This window comes from Pan paniscus, chromosome 4 (assembly GCF_029289425.2).
Source record: "Pan paniscus chromosome 4, NHGRI_mPanPan1-v2.0_pri, whole genome shotgun sequence".
Taxonomy (NCBI): domain Eukaryota; kingdom Metazoa; phylum Chordata; class Mammalia; order Primates; family Hominidae; genus Pan; species Pan paniscus.
In genome coordinates this window covers 167,154,046-167,172,500 of record NC_073253.2, presented here as the reverse complement: position 1 = coordinate 167,172,500, position 18,455 = coordinate 167,154,046, and the positions used below count along the sequence as shown (strand labels likewise).

The 18,455-nt window shown below is 45.0% G+C and overlaps 1 protein-coding gene across 1 annotated transcript; it reads left to right on the top strand.

Annotated features, from left to right (window-relative positions):
- Positions 1-5,832: 5,832 nt before the first annotated feature.
- Positions 5,833-13,855, top strand: LOC100992279 (large ribosomal subunit protein P1-like). Its single transcript, XM_055112871.1, has one exon. It carries the CDS (start codon positions 10,873-10,875, stop codon positions 11,179-11,181), a length of 309 nt encoding a protein of 102 aa, XP_054968846.1. The 5' UTR covers positions 5,833-10,872; the 3' UTR covers positions 11,182-13,855.
- Positions 13,856-18,455: the final 4,600 nt, after the last annotated feature.

Sequence of the window (18,455 nt, the reverse complement as noted above, 5' to 3'; positions counted from 1 at the left end):
GCCCAAGGCCGTGGGAGCCCACCTCTTGCATCAGCATGACTTGGATGTGAGACATGGAGTTAAAGGAGATGATCTTGGAACTTTAAGATTTAATGACTGCCCAATTGGATTTTAGACTCGTATGGGGCCTGTAGCCCCTTTGTTTTGGCCAATTTCTCCCATTTGGAATGGGTGTATTTACCCAATGCCTATATCCCCTGTACCAACTTTCTTTCCATTTTATAGGCTCATAGGTGGAAGGGCTTGACTTGTCTCAGATGAGACTTTGGACTTGGACTTTTCAGTTAATGCTGGAATGAGATAAGATTTTGGAGGACTGTTGAAAAGGCATGACTGTGTTTGGAAATGTGAGGACGTGAGATTTGGGAGGGACCGGGGTGGAATGATATGGTTTGGCTGTGTCTCCACCCAAATCTCATCTTGAATTGTGGTTCCCATAATCCCCACGTGTTGTGGGAGGGACCTGGTGGGAGGTAATTGAATCATGGGGGTGATTACTCTCATGCTGTTCTCATGATAGTGAGTTCTCATGAGATCCAGTGGTTTTATAAGGGGCTTTGCCCCCTTTGCTTGGCACTTCTACTTCCTGCTGCCATGTGAAGGAGGATGTGTTTGCTTCCACTTCTGCCATGATTGTAAGTTTCTTAAGGCTTCCCCAGCCCTGCAGAACTGTGAGTCAATTAACCTCTTTCCTTTAGAACTTACCCAGTCTTGGGCAGTTCTTTATAGCAGTGTGAGAATGGACTCATACACTTGGTACCCAAATGTATAATCAGGTTGTATATACCTAGCATCTAGGAGAACTTTGCATTAGTTCCATAACCCTATGGAATAAAGACTATTGTAGTAAGAAAGGCCAAGTGAAAGCCCCTGAATTACTCTTCCCTACCCCACTCCATTATCCATAAATCTGGCTAAGATATAAATCACAAACAACACTGTCTCTTGGGTAGAATGGTATGCTAAACCTAAAAGACTGAAAGGAAGCGAGGGTGGTAGTACTCATTATATTCCATTTTAATCTCCCACTCTAGACCCTGCAAAATCAGCTAGATCATGGCAGATGACAGTAAACTACATTGCAAACTTAACTAAGTGGTAGCCACACTGTAATTGCTGTGCTGGGTATGCTATCTATACAGGTTGGTTATTACTTATCCAAAATGCCAGGGAATAGAAGTGTTTTGTAGTTTTTATTATTTGGGGTTTTGGAATATTTGCATTATACTTACCATTTGAGCATCCCAAGTCCAAAAATCCAAAATCTGAATTGCACCAATAAGCATTCCCTTTGAGTGTTATAGCAGTGCAGTTTCAGATTTTGGAGTGTTTTGAATTTTGTATTTTTCAATTTGTAATGTTCAACCTGTACTAGAATGAAGCAAATAACCTCTCTTACACATTATGTGTCTATTGATCTAATAAATGTGCACCTTACAATATCCACCAGAAAGGAAGGTCAGAAACAGTTTGCATTTACCTGGGATGGACAACAGTATACATTTACATCTTGCTTCAGGACTGTCCTGTTAACTCTCCTGTTCTCTGTCAAAATATAGTTCAAATAAGACTTGATTTCCTGGACCCTCAATGTAACATTACATTGGTTCACTATATTGATATATTACATTAACTGGACCTGCTGCACAAGAAGTGGCAATTACTGCAGATGTCCCAATAAGATTATGTGCTCCAGAGGTAGGGAGATAAAAACCTTGCTATATCAGTGTAGGTTTTTTTAATTTTGTTTTGTTCTGTTTTTGTTTTTGTTTTTTGTTTTTTTGAGACAGAGTCACAGTCACTGAGGCTGGAGTGCAATGGAGCAGTCTTGGCTCACTACAACCTCTGCCTCTCAGGCTCAAGTGATCCTCCCATCTTGGCCTCCTGAGTAGCTGGGATTACAGGCATGCACCACACACCTGGCTAATTTTTGTATTTTTAGTAGAGACAGGGTTTTGCCATGTTGGCCAGGCTGGTCTTGAACTCCTGGCCTCAAGTGATCCACCCGCCTCAGCCTCTCAAAATGTGGGAACCACCATGCCCAGCTGACCAGTGTAGTTTTGAAGTGCCTAACAGTTGGGTGTGGTTGCTCACGCCAGCACTTTGGGAGGCTGAGGTAGGAGGATCGCTTGAGCTCAGGACTTCAAGACCAGCCTAGGCAACATGGGGGGACCCCCATCTATTAAAAAAAAATTAGCTGGGCATGGTGCCACGTTCCTGTAGTCCCAGCTACTTGGGAGGCTGAAGTAGGAGGATTACTTATGCCCAGGAGTTTGAGGCTGCAGTGAGTCATGATCACACCATTGCACTCCAGCCTGGGTGACAGGGTGAAACCCTGTATCTAAGTAGATAAATAAATATTAATAATAATAAAAATAAAGAAGTGCTTAATGATCTGGGGCATGCCATGCCAGGACATCCCCTTTAGGGTATAGTAATTATTGCAGAGTGAAGCTTCTAACATTAAGAAGCACAGTGTTGGCAGGCCTCTTCTGGCTTCAGAGACAGCACATTCTACGCTTGGGAATATTGCTCCAACCCATTCACTGGCTAACTTAGTAGGCTGCCAGCTTTGAGCCCTACTAATGCCTCTCTTCAGCTGATGTCTATGGCCTCATTGAAGGAGGGGGGTCCTCTACATCCAACTCATGAGTGAGGAAAAACTCGAGTATATTCCAGTGTAGCTAAGTAATGGGTAAATTTGACATATAGTTGTCCCATAAACAACAGTAAACTCTGGATCAAATGCAACAAGAAAACACAAACAACAACAAAACGACCTGAAGACACTGGAGAGTGAACAAATGAGCATATCCCAGAGGGCAGTTAAAATTGAAAGGGAGAACAGCACAATATGATTTTCCCGTTTTCGTGACTTTTAGCCTAAGGGTAGGATGCAGTTGGTGCTGCGCAAGGCAGCTAAAACTATGACAGAAAATTCTGAGTCTTCCTGGCCTGAAAAACCAGAGAACAAACTTAAGGAACAACTATGCTAATGCAAAGTGGGGAGGGATACCCCAAAAAGAAAGGAGTCAGAGAGGAGAAGCCCCAAACCACGTGTATAAACTTTGCACAAACTCTAGTTGACCCCTGAACTATGCATTTACAGGGCCAACTGCAAGTAGCTTGGCTAAGGATAAAATAACTGAACTGAGATTTGACCTGATTCCCAGGAGACGGACTTTGCAATTTGAATCCAACCATGTTAACTGCCTGTTCAAACGAAACAAAACAAAAACCAAGAAAGCCAACGAACACTCTTCAGAGAAACAACAGAATCCAGTCTCTACAACATGAATTTGAGAATATGCAGGACACAGTCTGAAATTACTTACAATACAAGGAAAAAATGTGACCCATTCTCTAGAGAAAAGATAGTCCATGGAGACTAATTCTGAGATGACCCAGATTTTGAAATTTGCAAACAGGATTTTCGAGAGGTTATTTTAATTATGCTCACCGACATAAAGAAAAACAGGTTTGCCATAAATGAAAAGTGACGAGATCACAGCAGAAAAATAGAGACTATAGAAAACAACCAAATAGAAATTCTAGAATTGGGCCAGGCACAGTGGCTCACACCTGTAATCCCGGCACTTTCAGAGGCTGAGGCGGGTGGATCACATGAGGTCAGGAGTTTGTGACCGGCCTGATCGACATGATGAAACCCCGTCTCTACTAAAAATACAAAACTAGCTGGGTGTGGTGGCACATGCCTGTAATCTCAGCTACTTGGGAGGCCAAGGCAGGAGAATCGCTTGAACTCAGGAGGCAGTCGTTGCAGTGAGCTGAGATCATGCCACTGCACTCCAGCCTGGGCAACAAGAGCGAGACTCCACCTCGGAAAAAAAAAAACAAAAAAAAACAAAGAAATTCTAGAATTGAAAAAACACAATATCTAAAATTTAAAAATTCACTGGATAAGGTTAATAGCACAAAGGAGGTGACAGAGGAGTCAATAAAAGAAACTATCTTATCTACATGAGACAGGGAAAAAAGATGGGAAAAGGACCTATGAGACAGCATCCAGAAGGAGGAGAGAGAGAGAGGATAGGGACGAAAAATATTTGAAGAAATAACTGACATTGCCCCAAATTTGTGAAGACATCAAGTTACAGATTCAAGGTTAACAACTGTTAAGCCGGACAAATGTGAAGAAAACCATGCCTAGGCACATTATCGTCAAATTGCTGAAAGCAAAAATAAAAAGAAAATCTTGAAGGCATCCATAGAAAAATGACAGATAGAGGAGAACACCAACTCTAACGACTACTGACTTCTCATGGGAAAGAATGAAGGCCAGCCAGACACTGTGGCTCATGCCTGTCTGTCATCCCAGCACTTTGGGAGGCTGAGGCAGGAGGATTGCTTGAGTCCAGGAGTTTGAGAGCAGTCTGGTCAACATGGCAAACCCCATCTCTACAAAAAATACAAAAATTAGCCAGGTGTGCTGGTGTGCCCTATAGTTCCAGCTTGGGAGGCTGAGATAGGAGGATCCATTGAGCCTGGGAGGTCGAGGCTGCAGTAAGCTGTGATTATGTCACTGCACTACAGCCTAGGTGACAGAGCGAGACCCTGTCAGGCAGGGCACGGTGGCCATGCCTGTAATCCTGGCACTTTGGGAGGTCAGGCTGGGCAGATCTCTTGAGCTCAGGCATTCGAGACCAGCCTGGGCAACACAGTGAAACCCTGTCTCTACAAAAAATGCAAAAAATTAGCTGGGGTAGTGGTGTGTGCCTGTAGTCCCAGCTACTCAGGAGGCTGATGTGGGAGGATCACTTGAACCCGGGAGGCGGAGGTTGCAGTGAGCTGAGATCATGCCACTGTACTCCAGCCTGGGCCACAGAGCCAGACCCCATCTCAAAAAAGAAAAAAAAAGGCTGGGCGTGGTGGCTCACGCCTGTAATCCAGCACTTTTGGAAGGCCAAGGCAGGCAGATCACGAGGTCAGGAGTTCAAGACCAGCCTGGCCAACATAGTGAAACTCCATCTCTACTGAAAATACAAAAAATTAGCTGAGTGTGGTGGCGGGCACCTGTAATCCTAGCTACTCAGGAGGCTGAGGCAGGAGAATCGCTTTAATCCAGGAGGTGGAGGTTGCAGCGAGCCGAGATGGTGCCACTGCACTCCAGCCCCAGCGACAATGTGAGACTCCATCTGAAAAAAAAAAAAAAAAAAAGGGAATACAGGCCAGAAGACATGCAATAGGTCGAATAGCGACCCCCCAAAAGATACAATGAAATCATAACCCTGGTAGCTGTGAATATGACTTTATTTTGAAAAAGGTTCTTTGCAGGTTTGATTGAGTTAAAGATCTTGAGATGAAAGCATTCTGGATGAACCAGTCAGGCCCTAGCTCACATGACAAGTATACTTATAAGTAAGAGGAGAAACACCAAGGCTTAGGGGAGAAGACACAGACACAAAACAGAAGGCTGTGTGAAGGAGGCAGAGGTTAGAGCTATGAAGCCAAAAACCAGGGAACGCCTGGAGCCACCAGAGGCTGAAAGAGGCAAGAAAGGGTTCTTCCCTAGAGCTTCTGGACAGAGTGTGGCCTTACCTACTCTTTTTTATTTTTATTTTCCAAGATGGGGGTCCCATTCTGTCACCCAGGCTGGAGTGCAGTGGTGCAATATTGGCTCACTGCAACCTCTGCCTCCCCGGCTCAAGTGATCCTCCCACCTCAGCCTCCTGAGTAGCTGGAAACACAGGCACATGTTGTTACACCCGGCTAACTTTTTGTATTTTTGGTAGAGCCAGGGTTTCGCCATGTTGGCCAGGGTGGTCTCAAACTCCTGGGAGCAAGCGATCCGCCTGCCTCGGCCTGGAATTACAAGGCCTTGGTGCTGGGATTACAAGCATGAGTCACTGTACCCGGCCTAGTTTTTAAACTTCTGGTCTCTAGAACTGAGAGAATAAATTTATGTTTTTCTAAGTCACCAAGTTTGTGGTAATTTCTTTTTTTATTTGAGATGGAGTCTCGCTCTGTCACCCAGGCTGGAGTGCAGTGGCACGATCTTGGCTCACTGCAACCTCTGCCTCCCAGGTTCAAGCAATTCTCTGCCTCAGCCTCCCAAGTAACTGGGATTACAGGCGCCTGCCACCAGGCCGGGCTAATTTTTTGTATTTTTGGTAGAGATGGGGTTTCACCAGGCTGGTCTTGAACTCCTGACCTCGTGATCCACACGCCTTGGTCTCCCAAATTGCTGGGATTACAGGCGTGAGCCACCACGCCTGGCCTGTGGTAATTTCTTATGGTAGCCCAGGAAATGCATACAACAGAAGACCATCATCTATAAAGTGTTGAAAGAAAAACTTCTAAATCCAGCTAAAGTATCCTTCAAGAAGGATAACAAAATAAAGACTGTTTCATATAAAAGAAAAACAAAAGAATACACTGCCAGCAGTAATGCATTGCAAAAAATGCTACAGGAAGTTCTTCAGGATGAAAGGAAATGATACCAGATGGAAAATCGGATATTCACGAAAGAATAGAGCATTGAAAATGGTAAACAACTGGGTAAACATAAAAGACAATTTTTTCTTTTCAATACAGTTTAAAGCAAAAAGTATAACTTTGTCTTCTGACGTTTACAATGTATGTAAACATAATACATACGACATCTATGGCATAAAAGATGGGAAAGGATAAATGGATACATACAGTTGCAGGGTGTCTATGTTTTAGGTGAAATGTTACAATGTTAATTCTTTTTTTTTTTTTTTTTTTTTTTTTGAGAGGGAGTCTTGCTCTGTTGCCCTGGTTGGAGTGCAGTGGCACGATCTCAGCTCACAGCAACCTGCACTTCCTGGGTTGAAGTGATTCTCTTGGAAGTAGGAATTCAAAGAGATGTTTGTACACCCATGTTCATAGCAGCATTATCCACAATAGCCAAAAGGGGGAAGCAACCCAAGTGTCCATTGATGGATAACAGATAGACAAAATGTGGCAGGTCGAGCCAATGAAATACTGTTCAGTCTTTAAGAAGAAAGGAAATTCTGGCGAGGTGTGGTGTCTCACACCTGTAATCCCAGCACTTTTGGAGGCTGAGGTGGGTGGATTGCTTGAGCCTGGGAGTTCAAGAACAGCCTGGGCAACATGATGAAATCCCATCTCTACAAAAATTGGCTGGGCATGGTGGGGTGTGATGGTAGCCCCAGCTACTTGGGAGGCTAAAGTGGGAGGATCGCTTGAGCCCAGGAGGTGGAGGTTGCAGTGAGCTGAGATCACACCACTGCACTCCAGCCTGGGCAACAGAGTGAGACCCTGTCTCAAACATGCTACAACATGAATGGACCGTGAGGATATTATGCTAAGTGACATAAGCCAGTCACCAAAGGACAAATGATGTATGATTCCACTTAATGAGATACCTAGACTAGTCAAATTCATAGAGACAGAATGGTACTTGCCAGAATTTGGGAGTGCGTAGGGGATGGAGACGGAAATGGGGAGTTATTGTTTGATGGGCACAAAGTTTCTGTTTGGGAAAATGAAGAAAGTGTTGGAGATGGGTGGTGGCGATGGTTGCACAACAATGTGAATATACTTAATGCCAGTGAGCTGTACACTTGAAAATGGTTACAATGATAAATGTGATATGTATTTTATCACAATTTAAAAAAAGAAAAGAAGGGCGGGAGTGGTGGCTCACGCCTGTAATCCCAGCACTTTTGGAGGCTGAGGCGGGTGGATCATCTGAGGCCAGGAGTTTGAGACCATTCTGGCCAACATGGCGAAACTCCCATCTCTACTAAAAATACAAAAATTAGCCGGGTGTGGTGATGCATGCGTGTAGTTCTAGCTTCTCGGGAGGCTGAGACAGGAGAATTGTCTGAACCTAGAAGTTGGAGGTTGCAGTGAGCCGAAATCGCACCACTGCATGGCCAGCCTGGGTGACAGAGTGAGACTCGGTCTCAAAAAAGAAAAAAAAAAAGAAAAAAAAAAGATGCAAGGACTTTCCCTTAGAACCCTTGGAGGGAGTATGGCCCTGCCCACACCTTGATTTCAGACTTCTGGTCTCCAGACAGTACATTTCTGCTGTTGTTTTTTGAAATGGGGTCTCACTGTGTCACCCAGGCTTGAGTGCAGTGGTGAGATCTTGGCTCACTGCATCCTCTGCCTCCTGGGTTCAAGTGATTCTCCTGCCTCAGCTTCCCGAGTAGCTGGGACTACAGGCATGCGCCACCACATCTAGTTAATTTTAATTTTTGTATTTTTTTTTTGAGACGGAGTCTCACTCTGTTGCCCAGGCTGGAGTGCAGTGGTGCAATCTCGACTTACTGCAAGCTCCGCCTCCTGGGTTTATGCCATTCTCCTGCCTCAGCCTCCAAAGTAGCTGGGATTACAGGCGCCCGCCACCACGCCTGGCTAATTTTTTGTATTTTTAGTACAGACGGGGTTTCACCGTGTTAGCCAGGATGGTCTTGATCTCCTGACTTCATGATCCGCCCGCCTCGGCCTCCCAAAGTGCTGGGATTACAGGCGTGAGCCACCGCGCCCGGCTTAATTTTTGTATTTTTAGTGGAGATGGGTTTTCACTATGTTGGCCAGGCTGGTCTTGATCTCCTGACCTAGTGATCTGCCCACCTTGGCCTCCCAAAGTGCTGGGATTACAGAAGTGAGCCACTGCACCTGGCCAATTTCTGTTGTTTGAAGCCACCAAGTTCTAGGTAATTTGTTGCAGTAGTGATAGAAAATCAATACATACATGGAGACTGCTGAAGGGAAATGAGGCAGAAATGGAACAGAAGGTTCTCATAGAGAAGCCCAGGTGGATTAGATACATCGTTATAAAAGCTGAAGTGGGGCTATGAGTGAAGTTGGGACTGAGGTAAAGGTATGTTCCCTTAGTGGTACTAGCCTTCATGAGCCTAGTACTCCCATGGCGGTTTTGTCTGCTTTTTATTTTTATTTTTATTATTTTATTTTATTATTATTTTTATTTATATATATTTTTATTTATTATAATTTATTTAATATTATTATTATTATTTTTGAGACAGAGTCTCGCTTTGTCGCCCAGGCTGGAGTGCAGTGGTGCCATCTCGGCTCACTGCAAGCTCCGCCTCCCGGGTTCATGCCATTCTCCTGCCTCAGCCTCCCGAGTAACTGGGACTACAGGTGCCCGCCACCACGCCCGGCTAATTTTTTGTATTTTTAGTACAGACGGGGTTTCATCGTGTTAGCCAGGATGGTCTTGATCTCCCAACCTCGTGATCCACCCTCCTCGGACTCCCAAAGTGCTGGGATTACAGGCGTGAGCCACCGCACCCGGCCTTGTCTGTTTTTTAAGAGACAGGGTCTCACTCTGTTGCCCAGGCTGGAGTGCAATTGTGCAATCATAACTCACTGCAGCCTCAAACTCCTGGGCTCAAGCGATCCTCCCACTTCACTCTCCCAAGTAGCTAGGACTATAGGCACATGCCCAGCTAATTTTAAAATTTTTTTGTAGGGAGCAGGTCTCACCATATTGCCTAGGCTGGTCTCAAACTTCTGGGTTCAAGTAATCCTCCCACCTCGGTCCCCAAAAGCAGTAGGATTGTAGGTGTGAGCCATTGCACCTGGCTCCCACGATGGTTGTAATGGTGAATGGCCAATTACAGCAATCCCAGCTGGATAAGGGCATGAGGATCCCGAGCCTCACATCCCTCAGGATGAAGGTGTGGGACATCCTACAAGACAAGCCATCGAGAACAGCAGAAGTGTTAAGTCAAGGGTGTGAGGAACCTAGAACACTCAGAGAGGAAGATGATGAATATGATTATGTATAGCCTTGAGACCACTGCAGCAACGGGGGCTGAAGCTCATCCCTCTACCCTCCTCCTCTAAGTTTTGTGCTAGAAATTGTGACAGAATGAAGTTAATGTAAGATGTGAGGAGACCTGATGTGAGGAGACCTGAGCAGTGCATGGCATGATCTGTAACAGACACTGTTAATGCTCCACCCAGATCCCTGTTTATAAATTCCTCCTTCCCTGGCTTTCAGGTTCCCTCCTTTCTTTTTTTTTTTTTTTTTGAGATGGAATCTCACTCTGTCACCCAGGTTGGAGTGCAGTAGCGCGATCTCTGCTCACTGCAAGCTCCGCCTCCCGGGTTCACGCCATTCTCCTGCCTCAGCCTCCTGAGTAGCTGGGACAACAGGCGCTGCCACCACACCTGGCTAATTTTTTTGGTATTTTTAGAAGAGATGGGGTTTCACCGTGTTAGCCAGGATGGTCTCGATCTCCTGACCTCGGGATCCGCCTGCCTCGGCCTCCCAAAGTGTTGGGATTACAGGTGTGAGCCACCAAGCCCGGCCTCAGATGCTCTCCTTTCTAATGGCCCGTACCAACTACAGTCAGCCCTCTGCACCCACAGGATCTGACTCCACCCACAGATAAAAAATACTGAAAAGACAGCAACAATACAACAATAAAAAATACAAATTAAAAAATACACCTCCTGGCCCGGTGTGGTGGCTCACACCTGTAATCCCAGCACTTTGGGAGGCTGAGGTGGGTGGATCACCTGAGGTGGGGAATTCGAAACCAGCCTGACCAACATGGAGAAACCCTGTCTCTACTAAAAACACAAAAAATTAGCCGGCATGGTGGTGCATGCCTGTAATCCCAGCTACTTGGGAGGCTGAGGTAGGAGAATGGCTTAAACCCGGGAGGTGGAGGTTGTGGCGAGCAGAGATCGTGCCATTGCACTCCAGCCTGGGCAACCAGAGCGAAATTCTGTCTCAAAAAACAAAACAAAACAAAACAAAACAAAACAAAACAAAACACACAACACCTCCTTTCTCCAGCTGTGGCCAAGGTGCTCAGTCTTTCTGAGGAAGCTAAGGCTGTGTTGGGGTGAGGCCCTCACTTCATCTGGTGACCAGCAATGTGCCAGCAGGGCCCACTCCACACTTGTGGCATTATGGCTTCTGTCTCCAAGCTCAGCTGCATCATCTACCTGGACCTCATGCTGCACAATGATGATGAGGTGACCATCACAGAGCATAAGACCAAGGCGCTCAGGAAAGCAGCTGGTGTAAATGTGGAACGTTTTTCGCCTGGCTTGTTGGCAAAGGACCAGGCCAATGTCAACATCGGGAGCCTCATCTGCAATGCAGGGGCTGGAGGACCTGCTCTAGGAGGTGGTACTGCACCTGTAGGAGGTCCTGCCCCCTGCACCACTGCTGAGAAGTAAGTGGAAGCAAAGAGAATCTGAGGAGTCTGATGAGGACACGGGCTTTGGTCTTTTTGATGAAATCTCTTTTGTAATATGAACCCAAAAGTATCTAAGACAGGTCTCAATCAATTTTACATAGCATTTACATTGTATTAGGTGTTACAGTATAGGTAATCTACAGATGATTTAAAGTGTATGGGGGATGTGCATAGGTTATATGTACATACTGTGCCCTTTTATATAAGGGACTTGAGCATCTGAGGGTTTTAGTATCTGTGGGGATCCTGGAACCAATCCGCAGATACCAAGGGAAGACTTTACTCTTTTTTTTTTTTTGGAGACGGAGTCTTGCAGTGGCATAATCTTGGCTCACTGCAACCCCTGCTTCCCAGGTTCAAGTGATTCTCCTGCCTCAGTCTCCTGAGTAGCTGAGATTACAGGCACCTGCCGCCACGCCCAGCTAATTTTTGTATCTTAGTAGAGATGGGTTTCCCCATGTTGGCTGGGCTCGAACTCCTAACCTCAGGTGATCTTCACACCTCGGCCTACCGAAGTGCTGGGATTACAGGTGTGAGCCACCATGCCCAGCCTGGAAAGACTACTCTCTTCGGAGGTTGCCCTCCTACTGGTGCTACTGTGCCTGAAGGCATAGAGGGCCAGAGCTGCCTGGGAATTGACTGATCAACCTTGCCCCAGGCCAAGAACAAACTCTGGGGAGGAACTTCCATTCTGGAGCACCCACACAGGATCAGGCTCAAGCTCCCCTTTGTGGAATTCTGCCCGAGACTGCAACTCTTCTCAGCTCTTTCCCCTTTCCTTTCTGGCTTCTCCCTCACCCCATGGGTTTCTCTTGGGAGCACTGAAGCCCTTGTACAGTATCCTCATCTCACAGTCTGCTTCTGGGTAACCCAACCCCAGGCAGGGAAGAAAACGTCTTGACTTGCCCAGTTATAATCTGGCACCTTTATCTTTTAGTTGTTTCATGTCAAATGCTGGGATCTTCTCTTACGGAACACTTTTGGGGGTTGCTGTTGCTCCTGGAGAGAAGAGACACCTCCTCTGGCTGGTCGAGTGAAGGCTCTTCCCCTTTGAATCTCCAGCTTCCCGAAGTGGACGCCTCAGGGAACACTTGTTTGGATCACCTTGCCCCTCCACGTGATCCTCTTAGTCCTCCACTATTTCAAGACGGTCTTGTTGTGGAATCCATAGCTGGTCCACACAAAACATTCATCTTTGTCCCTCAGAAACTTGCAAGTCCAGGCCTTCCCAGGATAGGTCCTTCTCCTCTCATGCCACACACTGTTCTCACTCAGCCTTTGGCTCACAGACTGTCAGAGGTGTTCGAACCAGAACGACTCCATCTTGAATAGGGGATGGCTAAAATAAAGATGAGACCTGCTGGGCTGCATTCCCAGGAGGTTAGGTATTCTTAGTCACAGGATGAGACAGGAGGTCAGCAGGACAAGATACAGGTCATAAAGACCCTGCGGATACAATAGGATGCAATGATGAAGCTGGCCAAGACCTGCCAAATCCAAGATGGTGATGAAAGCAACCTCTAGTCATCCTCACTGCTCATTATACACAGATTATAATGCAGTAGCATGCTGAAAGACACTCCTACCAGTGCCACGACAGTTCACAAATGCCATGGTCACGCCCAGAAATTACCCTATATGGTCTAAAAGTGGGAGGGGCTGGGCGTTGTGGCTCACACCTGTAATCCCAGCACTTTGGGAGGCTGAGGCGGGCAGATCACCTGAGGTTGAGAGTTGAGACCAGCCTGACCAACATGGAGAAACCCTGTCTCTATTAAAAATACAAAATTAGCCGGGTATGGTGGTACACACCTGTAATCCCAGCTACTCTGGAGGCTGAGGCAGAAGAATTGCTTGAACCCAGGAGGCTGAGGTTGCGGTGAGCCAAGATCATGCCTTTGCACTCCAGCCTGGGCAACAAGAGCGAAACTCCGTCTCAAAAAAAAAAAAAAAGGGAGGAACGCTTGATTCCAGGAAATCCCTGTCCCTTTCCTGGAAAACTCATGAATAATCCACTCCTTATTTAACATATAATCAAAAATTAACTGTAAGTGTACTTAGTCAAGCACCTCATACTCTGCTCTGTTTATGGAGTAGCCATTCTTCTGTTTCTTTACTTCTCTAATGAGCTTGCTTTCACTTTATGAACTTACCCAAATTCTTTCTGGCACAAGATCCAAGAACCCTCTCTTAGGGTCTGGGTTGGGCCCCTTTTGCCGAACAGACTTACTTTTTCAGACATGAAGGAAGAACAAGTCCTTATGTTCCCCAAACTCTAGGGGACATATATCAGTATCTCAGAATGGTTCTCTGGAGGCCCCTTGAAGCACACACGGGCAGCACTGGGAAGAATTCTCTAAATCCTCTCCCATCTCTGCAATCAGTCTCCAAGCCTCTCCTGTGCACTCTCAAAGTGGGTCATGAGCTGATTAGCTGGCAGAACTGGTGTTTCCACAACCTTCTTTGGAAGGCTGTTGGTCTTCCAACTTGATCTAAGGCTTTGCCTTAAAATAGTTCTATTGTTTTCAGCTTTGGTGCCACAGCTGACACTCAGGATTGAAAGAGTCTCATTTTAACATCCTGCTGCATAGACAAGACACCTTGTCCACATACTTTGCTCCAAGTTCGGTCATTCTGAGCCCCTACTGGTTACAAAGCTCCTGGAGTAGAGAGAAAAAAGGCAGAAGGCAGGCAAATGACTCTTCCATTCAGATGGGGGAAAGCAGAGTAAGGCCATCAGCACAAAGCCATACCTGAATACACAAACAAAATCCACTGGGCTTAATATCTGAAACTTCAGTCATATAAATTCCGTGTTTTTGCAGCTAGAATCTAGTTCATCAAGAAATTTCTAGACAACATCATCCCTTTGCCTGCTCTCCGCTACCTTGTTTCTTCAGAATAGGATATTTAGAAATACTTATGATATTCCTTAGGATACATTTCTCAATACAGTTATGTGTCACTTAATGACAGGAATACATTCTGAGATGAACATCGTTTGGGAATTTCATCATTGTATGAACATCATAGAGTGCACTTACGCAAAACTAGATGGTATTGCCTACTGCATACCTAGATGACGTGGTACAGCAAGCTTGTCCAACCCGTGGCCCGCGGGCCGCATGTGGCCCAGGACAGCTTTGAAAGCTGCCCAACACAAATTCATCAACTTAAAAAGCATTACGAAATTTCCTGGTGATTTTCTTTTTTTTTTAAGCTCATCAGCTATTGTTAGTGTTAGTGTATTTTACGTGTGGCCCAAGACAATTCTTCTTCCAATGTGGCCCAGGGAAGCCGAAAGATTAGAAACCTCTGTGGTACAGCCTATAGCTGCTAGGCTGCAAACCTGTACAGCATGTTACTGTCCTGAATACAGTAGGTAATTGTAATACAATGGTAAGAATGTGTACATCTAAACATTGAGAAGGTACAGTAAAAATACCGTACAAAAGATAAAAAATGGTACACCAGCATAGCTCACTTAATGAATGAAGCTTGCAGGACTGCAAGTTGCTCTGGGTGAGTCATGAGTGAGGGGTGACTGAATATGAAGGCCTAGTAGTATACATTACTGTACACTACAATAAGACATTAATGTAAACTACTATAATTATAACGATTTGATGAGTCAAGGTGGACTTTTTTCGCGTGGAAAGGGAAGGTATATAGAATATCTTACACTGAAGATCTAACAGTCATGGGGTCATTTGTGCCATCTGAAGTAAGTTAGATATAAGACCATAAAAGAGACAATTAATCTATAATAACTATCAATAATTAAGAGAAAAATCTGGTCTCTAGTCTCTCCTAGTCATTCACAAAACAAGAACAATAAAGTCAATCTATAATCTAAAAAACAAAAATTGTAACTATATACTACATGACTCAGATCACTGGCAAATGCCTCTCAAGACTTAAATTTTTTTTTTTTTTTTTTTTTTTTTTTTTTCCAGACAGAGTCTTGCTCTGTCTCCCAGACTGGAGTGCAGTGGCGTGATTTTGGCTAACTGCAACCCTCCGCCTCCCGGGTTTCAGCAACTCTCCTGCCTCAGCCTCCCGAGTAGCTGGGATTACAGGCGTGTGCCACCATGCCCAGGTAATTTTTATATTTTTAGTAGATACAGGGTTTCAATATGTTGGCCAGGCTGGTCTTGAACTCCTGACCACAAGTGATTTGCCCACTTCGGCCTCCCAAAGTGCTAGGATTACACATGTGAGCCACCATGCCTGGCCAAGACTTAAAAATATATATATATATTTTTTGAGACGGAGTCTCGCTCTTTTGCCAGGCTGGAATGCAGTGGTGTGATCTCGGCTCACTGCAACCTCCGCCTCCTGGGTTCAAGCAATTCTCTTGCCTCAGCCTCCGGAGTAGCTGGGACGACAGGTGCGTGCCACCACACCCAGCTAATTTTTGTATTTTTAGTAGAGATGGGGTTTCACCATGTTGGCCTGGATGGTCTTGATCTCTTGACTTCGTGATCTGCCCACCTCGGCCTCCCAAAGTACTGGGATTGCAGGCATGAGCCACTGCACCCGGTGACTTAAAGTATTTTTAAAGATCCAACAACTTTAAAACTTTATTTTCACAAACTTTATAAACACTGTATACTTAAGCTACACTAAATTTATTTTTCTTTCTCAATAATAAATTAACTGAACCTTAACTGTAAATTTTTTTGCTTTATAAACTTTTTAATTTTTAAAATCTTTTTTGACTTTTGTAATAACACTTAGCTTAAAACATAAACATGGCCGGGTGTGTTGGCTCACACCTGTAATCCCAGCACTTTGGGAGGCTGAGGCGGGTGGGTCACGAGGTCAAGAGATCGAGACCATCCTGGCCAACATGGTGAAACCCCATCTCTACTAAAAATACAAAAAGTCGGGTGTGGTGGTGGGCGCCTGTGGTCCCAGCTACTTGGGAGGCTGAGACAGGAGAATGGTGTGAACCCGGGAGGCGGTGCTTGCAGTGAGCCGAGATTGTGCCACTGCACTCCAGCCTGGGTGACAGAGTAAGACTCCATCTCAAAAATAAATAAATAAATAAATAAATAAATAAACAAACACATGGTATGGCTGTACAAAAACATTTTCTTTCTTTATATCCTTATTCTATAAGCTTTGTTCTATTTAAAAAATTTTTTGTCTTTGTTTCTACTTTTCACACATTTTTTGTTAAAAAGTAAAACACAAACACACACATTAGCCGAGGCCCACATAGGGTCAGGATCGTCAATATCACTGTTTTCCAATTTCTGTTATCTTGTACCACTGGAAGGTCTTCAGGAGCAATCACATGCATGGAGCTGCCATCTCCTATGATAACAATGCCTTCTTCTGGAATACATCCTGAAGGACCTGCCTGAGACTGTTTTACAGTTAACTTTTTTTTGTTAATAAGTAGTACAGTCTAAAATAATGATAAAAGACTGGGTGCAGGGGCTCACGCTTATAATCCTAGCACTTTGGGAGGCCAAGTTGGGCAGATCACTTGAGGTCAGGGGTTCGAGACCAGCCTGGCCAACATGGTGAAACCCTAACTCTACCAAAAATACAAAAATTAGCTGGTGTGGTGGCATGCACCTGTAATCCCAGCTACTTGAGAGGCTGAGGCAGGAGAATCGCTTGAACCTGGGAGGCAGAGGCTGAAGTGAGCCAAGATGGTATCACTGCACTCCAACCTGGGCAACAGAGCAAGACTCTGTCTTAAAAAGAAAAGAAAAAATATATATGTATATATACATATATATATTCAATACATAAACCAGTAAGAGTCATTTGTTATCACTATCAAATATTATGTACTATATAAAATTGTATGTGCAATGCTTTTATGCGACTGGCAGGGCAGTATGTCTGTTTATACCAGCATCGCCACAAACATGTGACTAATGGATTGCAATATGACATTATAATGTCACTAGATGATAGGAATTTTTCAGTTCCGTTATAATCTTATGGGACCACTGTTGTATAGGCGGTCCATTGTTGACTGAAATGCTATTATGCAGCGCATGACTGTCCTTGGAGTTCTCCACGCTGTTTAGAGCCTCTAGAAAGGCTTGGGATAGGCTCTGGCCCAAAGAGTTCGCACCATGATTGCTGAATTCTGCACTGACTGAGAGAGTGACAAGCAAGCATGAACGCATGAGCTGTGAGGGACAATGATCTGTTTAGAAAAATATGAGGAGCCAGAACATGAAGTGGGAGAAAGTAGCAGAAAATGAGATTAGAAAGGTATATTGAGGCAGGGTGCGGTGGCTCACATCTGTAATCCCAGCAGTTTAGGAGGCCGAGGCGGGCGGATCACCTGAGGTCAGTAGTTTGAGACCACCTTGGCCAATGTGGTGAAACCCCATCTTTACTAAAAACACAAAAATTAGCCGGGCATGGTGGTGTGTGCCTGTAATCCCACCTACTTGGGAGGCTGAAGCAGGAGAATTGCTTGAACCTGGGAGGCTGAAGTTGCAGTGAGCCGAGATCATGCCACTTCACTCCAGCCTGGGCCACAGGTTGAGATTCTGTCTCAAAAAAAAACACAAAAAAACAAACAAAAAAAAACCCACACAAAAAACAAACAAACAAATAAAGAAAACAAGAAAGGTGTATTGAAGTCAGATTGTTAAAAGCCCTTTAGTAGCATGGAGCTACCTGAGTAGAGAGTGGGACAAACAGATTGGCTATCTGATGGTTATTTTAATTGGTATGTCTTTGGTCAGTATTGAGGGGAGATTTTTGTTTTTTGAGACAGAGTTTTGCTCTTGTCGCCCAGGCTGGAGTGCAATGGCGCGATCGGCTCACTGCAACCTCCGCCTCCTGGGTTCAAGTGATTCTCTTGCCTCAGCCCCCCAAGTAGCTGGGATTACAAGCATGCGCCACTACGCCCGGCTAATTTTTTGCATTTTTAGTAGAGATGGGGTTTCTCCATGTTGGTCAGGCTGGTCTCAAACTCCTGACCTCAGGTGATCCACCCGCCTCGGCCTCCCAAAGTGCTGGGGTTATAGGCATGAGCCACTGCACCCAGCTGAGGGGATATATTTTTCAAGTCCAATTCTTTCGCATCTATGACCAGGAATTCTTGGCAGATGTTTAGTCTTGTTCGACATGGCAAACTTGAGATTCTGGCCCTTAGGGTACCAGGCCCTTTCTGTAGTCACCACAGTGCTCTAGAGTAGTGATCTTTAACCTTTTGTGTTTATGTACCCCCAGAAGAAATTTGAAAATTATGTAATTACTCATTTCTTAAAT

Coding starts and splice junctions, on each gene's coding strand:
- LOC100992279 (XM_055112871.1), top strand. CDS start 10,873: ATGTGCCAGCAGGGCCCACTCCACACTTGTGGCATTATGGCTTCTGTC.